The 24,018-nt window shown below is 39.8% G+C and overlaps 1 protein-coding gene across 6 annotated transcripts in view; it reads left to right on the plus strand.

Moving 5' to 3' along the window:
* The first annotated feature begins 1,954 nt into the window (after nt 1-1,954).
* LOC137976521 (rhodopsin-like) overlaps nt 1,955-24,018 on the plus strand; it is a 22,684-nt gene continuing 620 nt past the window's right edge. The window contains exons 1-5 of one of the 6 annotated variants that reach the window (XM_068823893.1): nt 1,988-2,080; nt 4,549-4,628; nt 5,446-5,630; nt 15,113-15,841; nt 22,586-24,018. The exon at nt 22,586-24,018 is cut by the window's right edge and continues 620 nt beyond it. In XM_068823893.1, the coding sequence (XP_068679994.1) occupies nt 15,186-15,841; nt 22,586-23,033 (1,104 nt within the window). In that variant the 5' untranslated portion in view covers nt 1,988-2,080; nt 4,549-4,628; nt 5,446-5,630; nt 15,113-15,185 and the 3' untranslated portion in view covers nt 23,034-24,018. Of the gene's footprint in view, nt 2,081-4,548; nt 4,629-5,261; nt 5,631-7,411; nt 7,492-11,420; nt 11,679-15,112; nt 15,842-22,585 lie in introns of those variants that run through there. The other 5 variants (XM_068823895.1, XM_068823896.1, XM_068823892.1 and 2 more) reach the window with 5 other exon arrangements.

Genomic DNA, 24,018 nt, shown 5'->3' on the forward strand with positions numbered 1-24,018 from the left:
TAATTTTGTTTTACGCTACTAAATTCAGTGAAACAGCAACAAAAAGTGATAATAAGGCGCCTCTCCGACCTATCAAAGCATCCGAAATACAAGAAAGACATCAAGTGGATCTTGTTAGTATGCTTAGCTTGCCAGGCAATATAGATGGTGACACATATAACTACATAATGTCTGCTATTGATATTTTTAGTAGATTTCTTTCCTTGCGTCTTCTTCAAACAAAAGAGACTAGTGAAAGAGAGACTAGTGAAGTGGCAGAGCATCTTTTGGACATTTACACGGACCACGGTCCCCCAGGAATTTTGCAAAGCGATCAAGGTTGATTAGCTTATTATATTTCGCAAAGGCAGTTTAACTTTTCTATAGCTCCTGCTATTAAATATGAAAAGCGATTCGGTGACATTGTAACGTAATCAGGTTATTGGTGGGCAATTTGAATTTCTTATGACAAAAAACTTAATGCGATTTGTTCTCCTTCACACATTGACCGTCTAAATTTTTGCACGGCAAAGGCGTGGTTGCACGGATGCGTGGTAACTCAGCTACTATCGTTAGCCTTTCTCTTTTTTTGACGCCATTTTGGATTTCGTAAATTAGTGCTCTGCGCATGAACAGATGGTAAAACCACTGACAAAGGTCCAACTTTAATCCCGTCCGTCAGTTTCGTGTGAACAGAGCGAGACGATTGAACGGTTCCGTGCAAACAAAGTGGCCAGTCAAATTTTTAAACTGGTAGAAAATTCGTCCGGTACCGTGTGAATCGGGCCTCAATATAGAACACGCTGGTTCTATAATAAGTATTAAAGAACACTCAAATCAAGTGTGCACAACACAATTGTGACAGAAATCAGCAAAAAAATGTGTTTTCACTCACCTAACTAGGATCATATGTCGCGTCATGCCAATTTGTCTAATGACATCACACATTAAAACACGCGCTTTCATTGGTTCTTGTAGTCACACGATAAGCGGCCTTTGTTCCCTTACCTTATCTTACATTGCATTTTCTCTGGAGCGTTCGAAATTTTTTCTGCATACACAACACTCTCACGCTTCGGCTCTATTAAGGCTGCCGCATCTTCAGCCTCGCGTCTTCGCTCGGCTGACTCGATGGCAATAACACCTGAACTGTATCCCGAATTAGATACTTATTTGCGAATTATATGCCGCGAAGTATATACATCTTACCTAAATACGTATTCACTACTTGCACAAATCCCATAATACACCTCTTTTACCCTCCAAAATCTGCATAGGCGTTGTTTTCGACTTCTCTTGGGACATTTTCATGTCGCAAGAGAAATTGCAAGCAATGGTTATACAAAAGTGTTGGGGGTAATAGAGATGTATTATGAGATTGTGCAAGTAGTGAACACTGCGTTTCTGTTGCCTTTGACCGTGATGCATATGAATCATTAAGGATATAACTATTATTAGTATATACTAAAACAGTGGATAGCGTTGAATGCGGGCGCTGATTGGCTACTCAAACTCCGGATGTCCTTTGCTATTTACCTCCGAGCAACTCGGGAAAAAATGGCGTCCCGATTTGCATCCGTGACAAGTGAAGAAAACGTCCAAATTAATTTCTTGTGCTGTATATTATCTCACTGTTTTAGTATATACTAAAACAACTATTCACCTCAGTGTCGGTGGCTAGCGTTGGATATTTACCTCGCCACTTCGCGGCTCGTATCCACCGCTAGCCAGCCACCGGCACTTCGGTGAATAGTTGTTAATTATTCTAAAGAAATTCACATTATCAATCTAAGACTATATGTTATACATCGTATCCCAGAAGTTACATTATCATTTACAAACTTTGAGAATCAAGAACTTTTTCAGGGATTCCATAAACACCACTAAGTCGTCATACCCAGGGGCATTTAGTTCCGTAGCTACAGGATGAGGGCTCATTGGAATTTCAGAAGGATTATACTTCTGTGCGAATGAGCGCGCACTGGATGTAATTGCTAATGCCTTCCACCAAAAACTGCTAAAAAAGACAAGGCACATTCTACATAAAAAGAACACAGATTAACTCGGCTCATCCAGAAAAGAAAAGAGAAAATAACGAGAGGTATGTGCAACTTAAGATATTACGCATGCAAGTTGTGAATCATGTCGAGAAAAGAAGTTGCAGCGTTAGATAGAGACTCACTGGAAAGCTCAGTTGCCTAGTATGGTTGCTGAAATGTAGTAAAATTCGATAAAGATATATTTTTATGCCATAAAATCTACTTACCAGACGAGTCCTGAGTTTGGTCACAATGGGCCACTTCGAGAATACTGACTGAAAGTGACCAGTAAAATGTATTCTCGTTGAAAAAAATATTTTCTCATTCGATAGAGTATGCACTTTCATTTCATTCGATAAATATACCTTATTGAATGGTTTAATATATGATACGCGCGACTATTTTGCGAGTTTCGTGGTATTTTCCAAGCCCCGCCGAAGGGGCGAGGAAAAATACGGTCGTTTGATACATGTACTGGTGGAGAACGAGACAACGAGACCTTATTGCGTATTGTTTACTTCCTATTTAAGAATTGTGAACAATAACACCCCTTTGTTTTATTGAATGTGTCAGTGTTGTAACTAAAGATGACTTCGACAGTGGTTGAAGAGAGGACTACGTTACGTTGATGATATTTTTTGTTTATGTTAATGCTACCAAGATCAAAAAAAACTTTCAGAAACGAGAAACCATTTTTTAGTTACTCTTACTCCAAGGTCACGGAAGTGAAATCAAACGAACAAAAAATCAAAGTGTCACTGTCGTTACTCGTGGATATGAAAGTTACGGCGATTGTTTAAAGTTAGCATTGATAGTTGGATAATTATGTAACAGCGCGTTGGGCTCTCATATGCAACTTGATACCCAAAATAATGCATGTATGTGAGGGGATCCCCTTTGCTGGAATTCAACCCTGCGAAATACATTTGTACGTATACCATTTCTCCAATAGGCATAAGGTTACTCTTTATTATAAAGATATTGATGAAATACCAGGATTTCTCCTTTTACTAAAAAATCACCGCACGCAGTGAACATATCATTTTTATCTTTCACATGTGAGGATATCGGTGTTGTCATGGTGACCAACACGATTACCCAATAAAACGCGAGCTTTCTATTCACTTTAAGATACTTTTGTGCTTTAATATAATTTTTCTCTACTACATTAACATTTTTATTGCAAGATTTGACATTATCATGATTTGTTTTTTATAACTTTCATATCTTGTTTCATGTTACACAACAAGCGTGGTTTAGCGGTTGGTGACCACTTTATGAATAAAACAAGTTGTTTTTAAATCTAGACATTTCATCAATATCTATATAATAAACAGAACATTACATGGCCGCTTGGGGATACAAATTTTATCTTCTCGTGCTGAAAGTATCTCTCATATACTTGCAGCACTCGAAGATAAAATTCGTATCCCCAAGCGGCCACGTAGTATCCTCTATTTAACACATCCACTATGAAGAGCTGTACCATGTGTTCAGAGTTCGTTGCACAAATGACAGGGTAATTTTGAATAAGGTCTGATTTTTGTTGCCAGGTCGTATTGTTAATGTCATCAGGTTTAGCAAGTAGAGCAGATCCATTCAGTATTATTAACATTAACACTAACTAGTCTTTTTGTGCCAGTTATACATTCCTCCAACAAGCCTTGCGAATATTATTTTGTCACTATATTTGATACTGTTACACTTAGAAACAGATGATCTGAACCATAACAGATGACAGCAAGTGCATATATATTCAGGGCCATGTGTTATCTTATCACGAAAATACTGAACCACTTTTGACATGGAATGTCTAATAGAGTCTTGATCTAGACAAATTTCAGTTTGGTTTAGCCTTGAGCTCTGCGTAGCTTTCCTTAAATGGTTCTATGCTTTTCTGTTTATACTCGACTCATTAGCTACTTAAGCTAGGAGCCTAATAAGCTCCAGGCCCTCGAGTATAAATAGAGTTTTCAGTTTTTCAGTTTTCAGGTCTCTGATATGTTCTGGATTGCTTCTCTGTTCATATTTCCTTGCTGCTTTACATTGTTTTTCTTTTCCCTGAACTCTTCAAGTGATTTTGTCTCTTCCGCTTGATACCTTCTCTCATATAAGCTCTTTTTGCCACTCCCTTGTAGAAGTCATTACTGACACTCACATCACTTTTGGACATCGTTAATTAATCGATTATTACCTCTGAATAATTGTTGACATTGGTAACACCGCTGATTTCATAACCTGAAATACTGTCATTATAATAATCTAACTGAAGTGCTAAAACATAGTGTCTTTCATCTAATGTCCAACGTTCACATTAGTTCCCTGTTGTCCGCTTGTAGGACTGATAACAGTTACTGGTGCCCACCCCTCAATGGATTCATTTATACGTATAGTAACATTTAATACATTGGAAACTGCTTGCACAATAAGTGCATCACACCATGTATGTTGGTGTGACAACACACCCACGATTGCTCTGTAAAGGGTCCAATAAATTTTTGACGGTTGTTTCTGATGTATTAAACTCCAGCAGCATGCACGTTCATGTGATAGGAAGGATCATTGTATAACTGGTGGGCAACAAAAGAAAAGAAATGTGAACCATCTGAGGTACTTTCTATTGCCTTCAATCCTTTTTGAGCTAATCGAGCCTGCAACAGTGCTATAGAAGGATTTCTCAGTATTGTATGTACTGTATGTGTACTCGTTCCATGAGCAACAGGGCCTGGGTTCGATTCAATCTCTCCTGATATCAATAGCTTTTCTCTTGATAGACAATACTTCTCATTTTGTCGAATACATAGTAGCAGACTGATCTTGAATACACAATAGAACTGACAAGTCTTTTTTTGTGTTTAGTAGTCCTGCCAAAAATAAGATAAAGATGACGATTAGAATCTCCTACTCTCGAAGATTTGTTACGTCTTCATGAGTTGCGGTGTAGGTATAGACATTCTCTCTGCAATATAATATTTTCCAAAAGCAAGAGATAAAAACTTTCTCAACTCAGACGAGCTCGGTACGTCCTTATTTAAATAATGCACCATACCGAACAGCGAATAGTCACGAATAGTACGAATAGTGCGAATAGTGGCGAATAGTCGCGAATAGCGACGAATAGTCACGAATAGTGACGAATAGTAACAAATAGTGGCAAATAAGGATGGGGGGGGGGGGGGGGGGATTGTGACGAAATGACGAAAATTTGGTCAACCGCGCAGCAACGTTGCATGGGATTTTCCCGCTAAAAAAGCAGAGATGTGTCGGCGAAGGACAGCTTGAGCCTTGAGAATAAAAGGTAATAAATGCACAGAAATCCTGTTGCTTATTTGTATAATTAATTAACGCAACGGTTATCAGAGTAGCTCGTTTGTCTCTTTAATCACAAACCACTTGCCTCACATTTTGATTTTATTCCTTTTTACAGAACGTGTCTCGCCGGATCGGACAGCACAGATGAGGATGATGAAATTTATGTTCGGGCGCCACTGTGCGAGGAGATGATCATGAGCTTGATGTATTAATGAAAGTGATTTATATTTTTGCATTTTGACCTTTGTTCTTCTTTAGAGTGTTTGTAAAAGCATGCACGAAACTCTCTTTCGACGACAGGTGAGCATATTATTTGCTTTGATTACGAGATTGTTCAGCATAAGGCGGTGACTACTGAAGACTATTCGTCACTATTCGCTACTATTCGTCACTCTTCGCCACTATTCGCCACTATTAGCACTGTTCGTACTATTCGCTATTCGCAACTATTCGCTGTTCGCTATTCACTATTCGCGACTATTCGCTATTCGCTATTCGGGTTTTCTAGACACCCTCTAATTACCTTGCCTTTATGAAACAAGCTCGACGTTTTGTTGTAAGGAATTGTGGAAGGTTCTCTGTCTCGGGGAGCATGTTTGCATTTGCGAACTGCCTCAGCCCTTGCTCTATCGCAGGAGATTGGTACGGATTTCTCATCAGTTTTTGTTACATAATCAGTGACCGAGTCTTTCGACAGTTCTGCATGGGTTGCTTGGTTGCCTCACTGTTTTTCATATCACGGATGTTGTTCAAGTTGTATTCATGTGGCCCAGTTGACCACTCATAGCTTGCAAAACTTCGTGATAGCTTTAATAAAGATTGGTACACTTTGATAGCTTCGATGTCACTCTCCAAATGGCAGTCACCTTCCAAATGGAATTTATTTATCCCCCGTCAGCTTAAGGTATGAACAGGCACTGTCTTCTCACCATGTGTCTGTCGATTCCATTTCTACATGTAAAGTCCTCGCGTTGGTGAGTGAAAGGCAGTGCACAATTAATTGCACCAATCTGTGCTTGTTCAGAATATTTTGATTCACATTCGAAGAACGCCATTTCTTTAATTCTTCCGTTTCTTGCTTCTAAATGCAGCGGAAGGTGCTCAAACACTGAAGTATAAAAGCCACAAACAACAATGGGGCGCATAACTTCGCGAACAGGAAGTCACAGCTTTCTACAAGCTGTGTTGTGATTATCCATCCTGATTGGCTTATTAGATAGAACTTCCGGTTACGCAAGAGTGATATATTTGCATAAAGAACCTCACCAAAACTCGTGGATATATCCACGAGTAAAAAACCAGTGATTCACGCGATTAATCAATGCCGGACAAAATGCCCATGTTATATTTTGCCGCGTTAAAGACTATAAAAACATTATTAAAAAGCTGTGTACGATGAAGTCAATGTATTTGTTTCTTGCCCAATTCTCACTTGACAATAACAATCTCCCCCCTCCCTCCCTCCACCCCAATAGCGCGGATTGATAATAGTTTTAAAGTGGTAAGGCTAGATATACCACTTAAGTGATTTAAAGTGTAAATGATTTGTATGTGGAATGACTTGTAAACTAAATATGACACATAATACCTTAATTAGTATTCTGCACTTTTAAAAATTATAGAATGGCCATCCTGTAATTTGGATACAAAATACCAATTAGAGTAACACCTGAATTGTATCGCGAATTAGATACATATTCGCGAAATATATACCGCGAAGTATACACCTAAATACTGTCTTTCTGTTGCCTTTTACCCTTACGAATCATTAAGGTTAGAACTACTATTATTAAAGACATTCGCATTATTAATCTAAGACGATACGTTACATCGTATCCCAAAACTATCATTTCCAAACTTTGAGAATCAAGAACTTTTTTAGGGATTCCATAAACCCGATTAAGCCGTCATTTCTCCCCAGTGGCACTTTACTGATATGTCACGTTTCAGTGCGTTTTAATACCCAGGGGCATTTAGTTTCGTAGCTCCAGGATGAGGGCGTATTGGAATTTCAGAGGGGTTCTATTTCTGGACGAATGAGGGCGCACTGGATTGATTAGGTCATATACCAAAAACTGCTCAAAAGACATGATGCTTTCTCCATAAAAACAACACAGATTACCTCGACTCATCCATAAACGAAAAGGGACAACCACAACAGGTATGTTCAACTTAAGATAAATATATGAATTTGGCCAAGCCTAAACGGGATCTTCCAGTTATGCAAACCCTCGACTGCGTCGACAGTCATCAATCACTGAGGATTAAATTGATGGCTTTCAGGTAGCGCTATGTCAAAACATTAGGAAATCTATCAGCAGTTGGCAATATACGGTCTTAAGATAAAAACCGCCTAAAGATAGAAATCGAGATTTTTCCTTGCATACAGCACACAGAGATTGCAACCAAACACAAGAAGACCGTCAAGATTAGTGTTGCTGCCCACCTGGTAACTCTCAACAACAAGAAGCTATTCTTAAAACAAACAGTGTTTCGTTTAAGGGACTGATAACTGGTTAGGGAATGAATACAAAAAATCTAGGAGTACAAACACGTACCAAAGGCAATCCAGTTTATGCTCAGGGAGAGTCTAGTTAGTAATTTGCTCTGAATTTTCTATTATCGTTGATTTAGAAGACTGAAAGCTTGATATGGCTTATGGAAAATGGTCATTATTTTTTTAAAAGGACAACCCAAGTGTATGGACATAGGACTCGAACCTGGGAATGTTGATTAACCCGTCACCTAACCACTTGACGACCACACCGCTACCTGCTCAGGGATAATATTGCAAACATTACTTGATAATGCTGTATTATCACTCGCCAACAAACAATATTAAACACTGCAAAAGGTCGGTTACCAAACTTCATGAAAAAGCTAAACATTTTAAAATCAAAGCTTACGCCTAAATTATTATCTAACTTAGGCCTAATTACTCTTCAGCAACGATATTCTATAAGAGATCTAGACTTCAGATTTTTTATGGTGTGATGTCTTGATCTTCAGTGGTAAAGCGGAAAGAAGCGGTTCCTATTGAGTAGAAACTCCGGGTTCAAATCCAATTCACGAATATGATTTATCATTTCCTTATTTTCTCTCCTACCACAATTCCTGGGACACAGTGTCCTGAATAAACGATAATAGTAAACGCAAAGCAAATTACGAATGAACGCAATCTCGACCCCTGAGCTCTTCTCTTGACTGAGGGAGAGAAGAGCTCTGGGGAACCCTGAAGCAAAGTGTCTTCTCATTGGTTTTCGTGAAGAACAATCAAAAGCGTCTCTAATTGGTGCATTCATGTTCGCACGAGGAGTGAGCAGGCGCAGTAGAGTTCAAATAGCCAATTTTTGGCTATGAGAACCCTACTGCGCACGTTCTCCTACATAGAGTTTCCCAGAGCCTTGAATCGATCCGAGGCTCTGGTGACGAAAATTCGAATGAACGATAATCGTTATTCTAGAGAAGAGATCATGTTGACGACAAAGGAGGCAGAGAAGAGAGACCCTGGGAACAAGGTTGCCTTAGCCTGAGAACATGACAATCAAGGAGGGTGACAACCACCAACCTCTGCACTCAGCTTCACCTTCACGTGGGTGATAGAGGTTGATGTCAACGACGCCTATTTCCCTTTCGTAAACGGTCGTTGCCATTTCTCAGAACGGTCGTTGCCATTTGAAACGGTCGACGCCATTTTTTAGCTCTGAATTACACTCATTAGGTCTCAGAACTCAAAAGGTTGCGGTTAACGTTACTGGGAGTAGTGTCTTGCTGGTCATATGAGTTCGGGTTCGGGTTAGGGTTCTGTTTAGGGTGAGGGCTAAGAACCCGAGTTCGAGTCTTGAAATTTTTGGACTCTTTTTTTCCTCCAGTTTTTCTTTTATAAATGTTTCTTTTTTCCTTTTTTGTCTTAATTTTTGTTTTCTTAGTTTGTTTCTTTTAATTTTCTTTGAAGTGAAGTGTGTAGTCGACCGTTATAAATGGCATCGACCGTTATAAATGGCATCGACCGTTTCAAATGACAACGACCATTTACGAAAGGGAAATTTGCGTCAACGACTACCTTGGATCTTGTGTCTCTCATAATCGGAAGAACCTTTAAAGCCACCCAAAGGAAAAGATTTGGAATGCGTTCAGAATAATGCATGACATCTGGTAGATTGATACATCTCGGTATGGTATTTAATTGGCCTGCTTCACAGCTAGAGTAGAAAGTACACAATTATGTGGATCTGAAACCTGGAACAATGTACACAATCGTGTGGATCTGAAATCTGGACCAAGAATAAAGGTGTCGAAGAAGAACGCAACAGTACCCAGACGATGACTTCTGTGAGAGTTTAAAACATCTTCTCAAGCAACCGCCAAAAGAAGGCAGAAATCTATGAAGACATTCAACTATGGTCGCACGGCGTAGGGCACGCTTTCTCTGACACTAGGGAACTTAAGCAATGACAACGGCGACGGCAACGAGAACGTCACAAATGAGCATATTTAGTGGGCAAAAACAATAGCTTTGCACGCCCTGCACGTGCGTTTTTCACTTTTGTCCATTTCTTTGCCGTCGTCAGCAAAACAACAACGTGAAATAGTCAAATTTTAGGTTTTAAGGAGAACGTCAGCACTTGACGCTAAAGTTTCATTTTCTGCCCTAAATTAAGCGCCGTTCCGACCAATGTCATTTTTGAGGAACTACCACACCCTTGTTGACATGTTTACAAAGTGATTACAATGACGCGAATTTATATTTTGAGATGACGTTCTCGGTGCCGTCGCCGTCGTCGTTGCTTAAGTTCCCTACTATCTCCGTACAAAGGACCAAACGATTGGACTTCTCCAAAGCCGGATACTTTTGCGCAAAAAAGGAAAGGCGACCCAGCTGTATCATAAAGTCACAAAAAAATCCGGTGATATGTACTCAACCCCGTACACCGATTGGCAAATGTGGTATGCTCATGCACAATGAAGACGTTTGCGATTTTCTTCGTTTACGCACAGTTTCTAATTACCGGGGGCTAGGTATTGTCCCTGAAATTCTTTTCGGAATTTAACGCGGACACGACATGAAAAAGTCCAGTCCTGTCAAAATTTGCGACTCAGTGGGCGATGACAGCCACTCTTGTACGTGTCAGCTTTGTCACGAGCCGGATTGATCAAAGAAAGACTGTGAATCATCAATTTAAAGTGGAAATTAAAATGTTTTAGACAACAAAAGATGTTCTTTTCCACAACTTTACTTACAATATGTTTAATATTAATTCAAAGGATGAAAAATATTTTGAGCGATAAAAATGAATTCATTGAAAAATCTTAAACAAGCTTGCAAACTTCGATGAAAAGGATAGAGTTGAAAGGTGACTGTGTCAGAGCAAACTACTATTTGGGTTTATTATTTTTATCTTAACAGCATTAAAAATACGCCTTCAGCTAGTAATTATTATTTCACTCTTTTTTTGTTTGTTTTACCCCTTTTTTCGATTCTGTCGAATTTTGTGGATCACTCTTATATCCATAGAAAATCGACGAATTTTCCGGATAAATTGACGAACTCCCCTGGAAACTGTACTACTCTGTTGGGAATGTCATCGAAAATTATGTTTTCTGGTGACATGATTATGAAAGAGGATAACCTGTCTCGATTGAACACTAATCATGAACTCGACAAATCATAATTTCAAAACTTAATGTCTGAGATAAAGAGTTTTCCGCATCAAAACTGCCAAGTTGATAAGGACGGTTTTTATACGTTGAAAATATATATGGCTTACCACTGAGTTTCAAGTTTCACTATCGGAATCATATTAACTGTTGGGCGTTGATAAGTACTCTTGTTAAATGAAACGAAGTCTGGGCTACACTTAAAATGATATTTTGCCTAGATTAAAATCTCTTGTCTCAAATATCCCTGTCCATTATTGCATTGAATATCAAAAGTATCTTTAAGTTGCCTTATAATTTCCAATGCGACGAATTTCAATGCTGACTAGGTTCACTCATGACTAGGTTCTCGGGGATTGGCTCAAGGCTATTTGCATCTTTTCTTTGTCCATATGTATTTTTATTCTAATTGAATGATCGATATCGGCTTTTCAAAGAACTCCACAGGAGAGCATAAGAAGTGAAGCTTTGGGCAGAGAGCCATATTGAACTATCGTATCAGGAAACGGGAAATTAAAAATAATTTTGTTTAGATGTGAAAGTAGCAGACCATGATTTAACAGAGTACGTCATTACAAAAGCTAGCGCAACGTCCATTCGACTTTTTTTGCCTAAACGTCGTGGATCTACAACAGTGAATGGCCCGACTTTACAAGCTTTGCAGGACTCCGTTATAGGAGAGGACCTCAGGTAAAGTTAATCATTTTGTAGCCTAAATGATGAGGTTTCAGTGAGCTTTCCTTTGGTCGACACAGTCATTTAAAGCACTATGATTTACAGACGTTCGGTTCGAGTACGTTATCACTGAGAATGATACAAAGTAACGCGATCTGAAAGGTAGAGAAGTACTGATCAAGGAATGCTGCTTCCTAGCAGTATTTGTCAACCGCACCTAGAATCGATATAAAAGCAAACTTAGGTGTGACGGGGGTGTGAGTTGGGTATGTTTCTTAGAAGACAAAACAGAAAAAACTGAATTATCTGGGCCGCATATCACACTGGTGATTTCGACGTGTCTTTAAAAACACAATCGTTTCGTGATTTTCTTCGAATATCTTCGACGCCAGGCCGGTAGTTTTACGGTCTCCTCTGTCTTACTTTGAAGTTGCTGCATATTCGGCTAACAAAAACATTTTGTCGCAAACTCTTAGTTTCGTTTCCAAACAGCACTGAGTGTTTTTTTTTTTTTTTTTTAATAAGAATGATTTGTTTCACAACCAAAATCTTCCTCTTTCCGATTACAGTCATTAAGCTTGGTAGGTAATATTTAAAAAAATAATTTATAATTTCGTATTTGAAGAAGAAACTCGGCGGTCAATCTTGGTGTTACAAAATCGTGGCCACAGAAAATGAAATTGGTTTGCAAATGGGAGAATTGGAAGATCGCAGCCAATTCAGTGTTTCTTTCATGATTTCCTCCTGAACGAACGAAGGATGAGTCACTTTAAGCTGCGAAAAAAAAAACGATGATTACTTAGGGTTCCAAACCTTTAATAATTACTTATGGTCTATCCTAAACCATAGAAGTGGATCATCGGTGTGATATTTCCTTCCTTTTGAAAAAAAATTAATAGTGCACTTTCACTCAGTAAACAAATTCCCCAAAATGCGCCTGAGAGTGTGGTCTATAAAATGGAAACGTAGACTTGCTTCCTCAACAATTATTTTATCAGCAGCGAAAAACGACGGATGTGTTAATGTATACGTTTGTGATTATTAACTGGAAAAGCAATGAGAAGATCGCATGCTTAAAATGCGAAAGCAAACGGCCCAAAATTGTTTCTCCAAGGACTCAGGGTTAAGAGTATAAGAATATTATGTTTTACTGAGAAACAGTTGCAGATTTTCTGAAGCTGCAAAAGAGATTTTTATTTAAATTAAAAAGGAGATAGGTTTTGCATCAAATTACCGCCTAGACTGGAAAGAGATTCTCAACACAATCTTCAAGAACGGAAACAATTAGTCGATGTTACACCAATGTTTATCTAGGCACTCTTTATTTCTATAAAAGTTGGCAAATCGTTACAGCGAGCTACTGACTATCACACGAGTTTATGTAAACAGCACGTGGGCCTCACGCGACCACTTTCTTTCTTGCGTGCCAACATCCTCACCGCCAGGAGGTTCAAACAGCGTTTTCAGCGAATAGCACCTTTCACCTGCAACGTTTAGCTTTTTTAGTCACATAAAACTGGCCGTTATCCAAGATTTTAACACACTGATCTTGCTGCTGCAAAGCTACATTAAGTATCCATTTGTGTTAGATAGACGCATCAAGACATGATTGAAAAAAGCAGAATGTTTTCTTGCCTTATTTTTGAATTATAAGAGCCCACGAAAAAAAGAGAAAAGTCGTTGATCCAAAGGCTGTGAAATGGGGCTTTTGGTTTTCCGTAAAATTTACGCCATATTTCAGTGTACTCAGTTGAAAAATCTATGCAATAGTATCTATGATTATCTGTTCGAGATTTTAAGTTCACTATGAAATGAAATGAAAACCTCTCTCCTTGATACGAAAGTACCGGGTAACATTGAATTCAAAAATCATCCCCTTCGAAAATCTTAAGCGTGTCAGGTCTTTCCAAAAGAGTTTTATTTTTGTGCCAAGACATCCACTGACTGCTCCTAAAAGTTTTTTGTGCGATCGATGTCTACGACATGACGGCGACAAGTCACTGTGAGCCTTAAAAGTCACCACCGTCCTTGAGTCTGGTTTTATACGAGAAACACAAATCCATGAATAACGTTTTAGATAGTCTAAAATTGAAAGATTATGGACCGATGTGGAGGTTTGACGTGGAACCTTAAGGAAAATTTGTTTTGTGTTAGACTGGAAAAACCAGATTGTCTTTTTATTTGACAAGGAGGTTTTTCCTCTTGATGTATAGCAGGTCTCAAGCAAATTTGGACCTGCTGTACGACACACAGACCGTAATATCAGTGATCCCGTGCCTCTCTCTTTGCAAACACAGCGCACTTTTTTAGACGTCCCCAAGAGTTAATACTGAGTTAACGGTAGTCCCTGTTCGAGAAAATGTGAAGTTTTCCCAATTACTGATGTCACAGTCTTGCCCAAGGCAGCACCTTTTTAAAAGCTTCACTTGAACCGAGGATCTCCCAATCAGCTGACGGACGCCACATTGAGGCATAGCTATGTCATGTGTCCCCACAGACACTGCATCTAATAAAGCATATACGTGCGACAACAAGGTAGCCATAATGATGTCAAAAACTAATCTTCCAGGAATTTCACCGTATTTATAATGGTGATAGGACTGAGTGGAGTCCAATTCGGTCTGTAATCATACGAGTGATTAACAAAATCATAACCATTGCAATTTCCGAGAAAACAAATGCATTCCTTTTTCCCTGTCTAATGTTACAGATTCGTCCACTTTAGAAAATCTCCAGTTTGGTAGGGTAGATCGTTGTTGCCATGGTTATTGTCATTAATTCTGTTATTGGTGGATTAAGCTGAATGCACTTAATATGATTGGCTGATGTAACTATCCGATTACAGGTGTCCGATTACAGCCAACTGTCCGATGTCACTGTCCAATAGCCCTTCTCAAGGTTAGTTTTTCGCATTTGCAGTACAATGTAATCTAACGTGGGTGCGAGGCAATTTCGGGTTAAAACTACAAAATAGCCCGAAATTGCCTCACATACAATCATGCTAGATTACATTGTAATGCAAATGAGAAAAACTAACCGTGAAAAGGGCTATTACAGCCCTACACAAATAAATAGTGAAAAATAAAGCAGTTGATGCACCAATCAAATTTGAGAAAATTGTAATGGCTAGGATTATTATGGAAACGGTGTGTTTTTGTTTAAAAATACATATAAAACAAGTTGTAATTAACTGTCACTTCTGAGGATGCATGTCGAAGCATACGAAACGTCAAGTAATTAATTTCAAACAATGCGCTTGTTCATAATCTTTGTCAGCGCTGTTTGCGTCTTAGTTTTGATTAAGTTAAGATGGCCAAATAAAAAGAATATTACGACATGGATAGGATCTGTATGGAGGCGAGGTAGGAGGGTTTGTTGCTCTCAAACGGAGAAATGATTATGAAGTCTTTAATTTCTAAGTGCAATTTTTTCCCTTGAATTTCTTCCAGAAGATGGAACCACAATGATTATTCAAGGCAATAGATGGAACTGTAGAGATTATCGGAGGCAAGGCCATGCACTATGAATTTGACAACAGCCAAACAAGACCTCAAGAGTCTATCAAATCATTCCAACCATGACTCGTCTGACTGGCAAGAGGCCGGCTACATTGCATACGCGACAGTCATGTTCACAATCGTCTCTGTTGGTTTCCTCGGCAACATACTTAGTGCCATCGTCCTTTGTCAACCATTCCATCGAAAACAACCGCTAGCTCCTCTCATGCTGAACATTGTGCTAGGCGATCTCTTTCTAATCGTCTTTGCCTATCCCACTTTGATGCAAGTCGTCTTTCGTGGGAAGGACCTGCACGCCTACAAAGCCCGATGTATCTTTTACGCATTTGTTAACGGTGCAGTAGGCTTGACCTCTATCGCCACTTTCACAACAATGACAATTGTCTTGAGCTACTGTACGCATCAAAAGATTCCAAGATTTCGGGTCTCCAACGTGACAATCTTTCATCTTCTAGCAGCATGTTGGTCTTTTGGTGTAATCTTAATGCTTCCTCCATTGCTTGGATGGAGCCGTTTTGTGCCTGGTGCATCAGGAATTAGCTGTGGTCCTGATTGGACGGATACATCTGCTGCTGGGAGGGCGTACAGCCTCCTTTTGATAATCCTGGGGTTTTGTGGACCGATTATAGCTATAACTGGCTCATACATTAAAATCCTCAGGTGTGTATCGTGTTATTTAACGACTATTGGTCACTTGGGAAAATAACATAATACTCTTTGTTTGTAACCCCAAATTTTGCATAAGCATTCTTTCCAGTTTCTCTTCGGACTTGCAATGGTCCCAAGGGAAAATAAAAACAACGCTTATGCAAAATTCGGGAGGACAAACAAAGAGTATTATAGTATTTTCCGAAGTGGCCTGGATATGAGATTGCAAATATATCCAATCTCATATCCAACAAGCGCGAATGGATTAATTGTTTCATTAAATTTCACTAAACTCCAGACTGCTACGACCAGAAGATGCTTTACTTTCACAGAAATTGGCGCATTCATGCGATCAGGCACCTTATAATTAAGGTCATGCTGGATATGACCTGATAACCAAGATTGAGTGAGCCAATAAGAACGTTAAAAACGCAATATCTGAGATTGAAATTTAATAAAAGGCTATTTTCCACAATTCTTAAAGTGCCCCTGTGATAAAAAAAACACTTCCTTTTTTCCTTTAGATTTTGAAAGTGTGTTTGCCTAACACCTGACTGGCAAAATTTTGAGCTTTGATTTTTATCCAAAGGCCGTTTACTTTGAGTGTAAGTTTTGGATTTCCCGGTCCGCCATTACTCACGTTCAAAACTGACCGATTGGACCTCAGACGGTTAGATCCAGGGAAAAGTGACGTCAGAGGCTCACTAGCTTAAAATTTTAGCGTGTGAACACAGCTTATTATATATGCAAAGTGTGAGTTAAAAAGTCTGAAAGCCCAAAACCCCCGTGCTGCATATTAATTCTGCGGCGTACACACGTATTGCATTCTTAAACTAGTGAGCCTTTGACGTCATTTTCTCCTTGATCCAGCTCTCTCAAGAACATAATGTTAGTAATGGCAGACCATTAAATAGGAAAATTACAGCTAAAATAAAGAGGTGTCTTTTTGAAATCAAGGCTTAAAACGTGGGTCACGTAGTGTTTTGTTGACATAGTTTTGAAATCCAAAGAAAAATATGAATTGATGTTTTGGTCACAGGGGCACTTTAAATGCAAAGTCTAACTAGAAAATGACTCAGAGTCTGCAGTAGGAAGATGTCCTCCGCGACCCTACATACCACCATGTGCGAAGCAATTCTTTGATTGGTCTCACGTGATAAGCTGGCCATGTTAGTGCCAAAACAATAAAAAGATGTGGCTCAAGGGCGTTTACCATTTGCACGGAAAATCCAGTTGGAATGGAACGCTTGTAATGTACAGGATTTTCCCGGTGTGGCGTTTCGCCAGGCTCGAGTCTCTCCCGGCTGGAAGTAAACAATAACAAATCAAAATGGCGGCTGGATTTGCAGTGTCGCAATGCGGGAAAAGAGGCCTAAGAGAACCGGATCGAGTGGGAGTTTACAAATGTTACATGAATTTCCGGTCATTTCGGTTGGAACGAGAAAAGAGGAATACGTTTGAGGATTTCCATCTTTTTTGGAAACCTTCCGGTAGAATGAGCAGTACCATTTGAATTGCGCTTTTTGTTAACAAGTGGCTTCAAATTTCCGAAAGACGTTTTAGCTATTGTTTCCAGTCACGAACATGACCGCCGTGACGTCAGTCAGGTGCAATTAAAGAATAACGGAAGCTCCCCTTGTGCTTTGAGTACAGCTTGTTTAAAACTGACCTGATCAACTGGTCCTCCTTCACAATCAAACCATTTCGAAACATGTTTTCCCCTCTGAGTGGAGACTTCTGGTCATGGCGGTCATGAACGATGCTTGAGCAGTAACTATAGGAAACCCTCAAAATTCAGGTTAGAACGCCATTTGAGCCAATGATCTCCTTGGTACCTGTGAAGTACTCTACCAATTAATTGATATATCAAACCCCACTTTGAGCTGGTTATTTTCGTGAGTTCGAAAGTATAGGCAATCGAACGAATGCGAGTGCATTTCTTTTTTTATGGGCACTAGTGATGTTTTGAAAACAGACCATTTTACAGTTGTGTGCTTAGTTACCTGGCCTTTGAATGAAAGTGAGGCTGGAGTTGACCTTGTTTTGATAGGAACCTCATTGCTTTTCTTACGTAAATTCCAACTAATTAGCACTGATGACAACAACATCATTAACACAAGAAAAGTACGAGGTCTGTATCATGACAAGGTCAACCCCAGGTACACTTTCCTTTAAAGGCCGTTAGCTAGCACACAACTGTGAAAAGATATATTTTCAAAACTGTATTCTTTGTCAGTGACACGAAGGAGTGTTAGGGATGACACGTGTGATCTTCTGTGCTTGCATGTGTCGGGATTTAATGAATTTAAAACGTGTCCTGTTCGAATATAACCGCTTCGATCGTCAAGGCAGCCCAATTTACCCATGAGAGTCACGGAATACAGTAGCATTAAAGCTTACAGGAAGGAGCAGACAAAGTTAACGGAAGGTGGGTTTGGTACGGGACTTTTGCCGCCTTCGGTCCCTCTTAAGATTCTCACTGCTTTCAACATCTAAATTCCTCAGAGAACCGCAGCTTTTTTTGGCTTTTATGAAGCTACGAAAACGCCACAAAACAATAAGTTTACGAAAGATAGACGTGAACCTCGCAATTATCGAGACAATTTAAACAAATTCCATTTTTGACACCTTTAACGGAATTCGAAGCCATGTCCTCTGCTATGTCGGTACAATGCTCCACCAACTGAGCTATGAAGCCACTCAGTTGGGAGCAGGTCAATATGTACATTTATTACAAAAACAAAGGCTTTCCACGTCTCACCAGTGCGTTGTACTATTTTAGTACGTTTCCTAGCCGTTCTGACAATAAACAAATATTTATGCAGGGAGATAATAGGGAGCTTAAGCAACGACAATGTCACAAATTTTCATATTTAGTGGACAAAAACAATAGCTTTTCACCCACTACATGCACATGCGTTTTTCATTTTTGTCCATTTCTTTGCCGTCGTCAGCAGAACAACAACATGAAGTAACCAAATTTGAGGTTTTATGGAGGACGTCAGCACCTGAAGATAATGCAATGCTTAAGCACGCGCGTTTTTGAGATGCGGACGGACACCGGAAGTGAGCTGTTTTCCCTTTTAACTTGTCTTCACACAACCATATTTACATTAACAAGTATCTTTTCTCCATTGGAGATGATTAACAAAAAAATCTGGGAGACAACACTGTCCTGGTACGCGAAATGTTCTCTTCCGGTTGCGGTCCGCGTCCCAAAAGGAAGCTTAAGCACGCGCGTTTTTGAGAAGCGGAAGGCAACCGGAAGAGAACATTTCGTGTGCCAGGACAGTGGTGTCGCCCAGATTTTTATTCTAATCTTCTCTCATGGAGTAAAGATACTTGGCAAAGTAAATGTGGCTGTGTAAAGACAAGTTAAAAAGAAAAATAGCTCACTTCCGGTTGCCCGTCCTCGTCTCCAAAATGCGCGTGCTTGCTTAAGCTCCCTATTTAATAGGGAGCTTAAGCACGCTCCCAGTAAGCGACGACGACGGCTACGAGAACACCACAAGACGATAGGTTAATGAGCTCTGCACGCCCTGCGCTTGCGTTTGATATTTTGATACACTTCATCAAGGTTCTGGCCCTGACAACGATGTGAAATGATCTAATTTGAGATTATGTGGAGGACGCGAGCAGCTGACCATAAATTTTCAGTTTTCTCTCCAAAACATCCACAGAGCAACCTATTGAGGAATATTGATGAAAAGAAAGCCACTGGCCTCGATATGATCCCAAGTAAGTTGTTGAAAATGGCTGCTAGTATTGTTACTCCATCGCTGACCGCCATATTTACAAGAAGTCAATTATTACTGGGATTTATCTAACAGAATGGAAAATGGCCAGGGTAACTCCGGTGTTTAAAAAGGGTGAAGAATCGGACCTCAACAATTATCGTCCAATTTCCGTTATTCCGGTTGTCTCGAAGGTTTTTGAAAAAATTGTTTACGATCAACTGTACCAATACCTAAATGACAATCAATTGTTATCAAGTTGTCAGTCGGGCTTTCGCTCCTTACATAGCACCCTAACGGCCTTGCTTGAGGCGACAAATAGCTGGTCTGTTAACATCGACAACGGCTTCCTGAACGGAGTAGTCTTCATTGACCTTAAAAAAGCTTTCGACACAATTGATCACGAAATTATTTTACGTAAATTGTCTTACTTTGGTGCTGACCAGGCAACTGCTAAGTGGTTTCAGTCATACCTAAGTAATCGGACCCAAAGGTGTAATGTAAATGGCAATCTGTCAACTGCCAGCACTGTTACTTGTGGCGTACCGAAGGGTAGCATCCTGGGTCCCTTGCTTTTTTTGATGTACATTAACGATCTCCCTAACTGCCTGCGGGTTGCTGCGCCGAGAATGTTTGCCGATGACACCAGTATAACTTTATCTGCAAAAACGGTAGCCGATCTTAAACTAGCAGTGTCTTCTGAACTTAGCAATCTTACCTGTTGGCTGAGAGCCAACAAATTAAGTTTAAATGTGGCCAAAACTGAGCTAATGATAATCGGATCTAGGCGGAGATTGAATACCCAATGTGAGGAGATTAATATAAGTATCGATGACAGGACGATCAAGAGAGTTGACCATATTAAATCTCTGGGTCTTACCATTGATGCACACCTCTCTTGGTCTAAACACGTTGACGAGATAAGCAAGAAAATCTCTTCAGCCATTGGTGCATTGAAACGTGTACGACCTTTTATTCCGACGGATGTTGCAGTTCAAAGTTATAATGCTTTAATATTACCACATTTTGATTACTGCAGCCCGGTTTGGGATGGTATGAGTGGCTGCTTGAGTGATAAATTACAAAAATTACAAAATCGCGCTGCCAGAGTAATTACTCAATCACCTTTTGATACGAGCTCCAACCTCCTTCTCGCGATGCTTAGGTGGGAGAAGCTGTCTCTTCGTCGTAAAAAGCAGAAAGCTTTAATTATGTATAAAACATTGAATGAACTTGCCCCAGACTATCTTCGATTTCTCTTCACTGAACGCCACGTTAATGATTATAACCTAAGAAATCTTGAAGGAAAGCTTTCGCTGCCCAATCCAAATACTAATTACTTAAAACAAAGTTTTTGCTACAGTGGGACCTGTTTGTGGAACAACTTGCCCCAATATTTAAAAAGTGTTTGTTCTATTGGGCAGTTTAAACGGGGTATTAAGAAAGTATCTGAGATATCGGATTCCCACACGGCAATCATGTAAAGCAGTTGTACAAGTTTTAATTTTTAATTATTAACTTAACTGATGATTCTCCGTGTCTAAATAAAGATTTACATTACATTACATTACATTACAGAGTTCATACCAATTTCGTTTCTGAAATGTTGATGCGCACTTTCCATGGCGAACGACTTGGAATAATCGCAAAATTCTTGTCGTCGTCTTTTTTCGCTTCAAGCTCCCCATACAGCGTTTTCACTCACGTGGAGCCCATATTGGATTACTGAAACAAAAGAACTTGAAGTATTTGCATAAAAATAAAGAAGTTGAGGTTTTAAACCTTTGCAAAGACCGTGGACGATATGTCTTGCACAGCGTTGGATCCGAGAAGATCGTGATCAGTCAAAATTGATTACAAAATATTGATGAAAGTCAAGTAGACTATTGCTAGACTGATAAAACAACGCGAAAATGCATTTTTTTAACGATATTTCGGCTGGCCAATACCAGTCTTCATCAGGTTTATTCAGAGATCTAACGAATTTACAGAATATATATACACATGTTATGAAGTAATTAAAGAAGATTTTAAATGATAACGTAAAGGCCGGGACACACCAAGCGATAAGTCGCTGCGACACGTCGCGGGGACAAGTCGCCGCAACAATTCGCCTTGTGTGACACCGTTAATTTCATGAAAATCATTGTCGCTGCGGCAGAATTTTGTCGCCGCGATCAGTCGCACGAATTCAAACCAGTTTGAATTCGTGCGACTTATCGCAGCGACAAAATTAGCGAAAGCAGCGTTGTCGCATCGTGTGTTCCGGCAACAAGTCTCTGCGACAAAATATAAATGAACCAATGAGAGAGCGTTATATGGGCAGCCATATTGAATTAGAAAACTAGTTCACATTCCCCCTCATACGAGATCACTGCGTGTGCACCGAACAGGCGTCGTGTCGCAGCGACTTGTTTTGCAAGTGGTACACATGGAGCAACTTGTCGCAGAGACCTGTCGCTGCGACTTGTCGCCTAGTGTGTCCCGGCCTTAACGTGATATAGCCACTGGATAAACAAACCAAGATTATAAAAGAATAAAATGCCGTTGAAATACTATACACTATAACGAGATCGTTGAATTATTTTATCCGTCACGCTTGTTTATCCCAAGAGGTTCTGTAGTTTGAGCTTTTTCAATAAGATGGGCTTCCCGAGCTTTCCTAAAAGTAAAAATATAGTTCACTCCCCGGACGAATGGTTTGGTACACCATTATGGCCGCCATTTCTTTGTTATGGAACACCAACATGGCCGCTGTGACGTCACATGAAAACGCTCTGATACCAGAGTACCAGACATTAAAAAAAGGAAAATATCGTTGACGTCATCTGTTGATGTCAAAGTGCTAATAGAGTGTTTTCGCTCATGAGACTGGCAGCCATATTTGCATACTGAAACAAAAGCAAGGGTTTCATAAAAATAGGTTTGTAAACCAATATCCTCCCTGTGAGGTACATTTATCTCATTCATGCAGACTTTTTTATTCCTGGTTCTCTTTTTATTCTTCTCTTTTCGTCGATAGACTCATACGCCGAGACATCGCCATCGAAGACAATCGAATCAAACTGAGAAGACGACTCTGGCAGATGAAGTTAGTGCGCCTGACAGCAATTGCAATAACCGCTTTCATGCTTAGCTGGTCACCGTATTCTCTTGTTAGCCTGATTAGCATCTTTCGAGGGAATAGCGTCCTGTCTGCCGGGGAAGCAGAAGTTCCCGCCCTCATGGCCAAAGCATCTGTTATCTATAACCCCATTGTGTATACTGTCATGAACAGGCGCTTCAGACGGACCCTTTGGAACATTATCTTGTGCATCACCTGTAAACCTCTTCTATTGCTTTGCCCTGAAATAAACAGAATAACTCAGAAGTCAAAGCGTCGCGTGACAAGAACTGTAACAGTTACATCAGCCACTCAACTGAGCAACTTTGGGGAATTTCTTTCTTCTTGGAGACAAAATTCTTCCTGAATTCAGAGAGAAACATGCTTTCCGTGTGAGGTGTTTTGAAATTATGTCTTCATGGATGAGGACAACAACACGCTGAAAAACGGCAGAGTTCTCCCGACAGGTGTCGAACCCATGAAAGAAATCCGAGTTCTGCTGACAGGGGTTGAAGCTATGAGAGATATCCAAACTATCTCGACAGGAGTCGAACCCACGATCTTTAGCATTCAGCTACAGGTGCCGATAACATTTTGGCACATAGAGCATTCACAACCAAATAGCATGCTCTGACCAGTTGAATATCTGGACAATTAATAACGCGAAGGTTTCTAAATTGATTGAACCTCCGGCTAAGGCAATTTGAAGTGTCACAATATCAAAATTATTACTTTAACAAATCATGTGCAATAAGCACGGTGAATAAATTAGAATTCTTGACATTTAAAAAGCGTTGCTCAAAGTGCGTATAAATGTAATGGGGGAATCTCAAAATCTACGACAAGAACTCTACCACACAACAACAACGTTTGATGCAATGGCTCTGCAGGTGGATTCTGAAGCTTAGTTCATTTCTTTCCAATTTTCTTGTTTCTTATGAATCGCATCATAGTTCCTCGAAATTCAGTTCGGTTTGGAGGTAGTCTGTGTAGTTTTCAGGAGTAGGGATAAACCGACATATGTCCAGAAATTCACGCGTTGGCACCTGGTCAATTTCGAAGAAATTCAGTGAAACACGTTATCGATGACGTTTTTTGTTGACGTCGCCGTCTCCCTGAGTAGGGAGCTTAAGAAACGACGACGGCGACGGCGACGGCAACAACAACGCAACAAAACAATGATATCATTGGTTAAAAGAGCATAAATAATCGTGCTGCAGGTGCAGCACGGATCTTAGCAAATATGTTTGCAGTCCTCTGCCTAACGACGACGTGAAATCACCAAATTTGATGCATGACGTTTTGACGACAACGAAAGCATGCAATAAAAAATCTTTCATTCTCTATTTACA

Source organism: Montipora foliosa, chromosome 11 (assembly GCF_036669935.1).
Source record: "Montipora foliosa isolate CH-2021 chromosome 11, ASM3666993v2, whole genome shotgun sequence".
NCBI lineage: Eukaryota > Metazoa > Cnidaria > Anthozoa > Scleractinia > Acroporidae > Montipora > Montipora foliosa.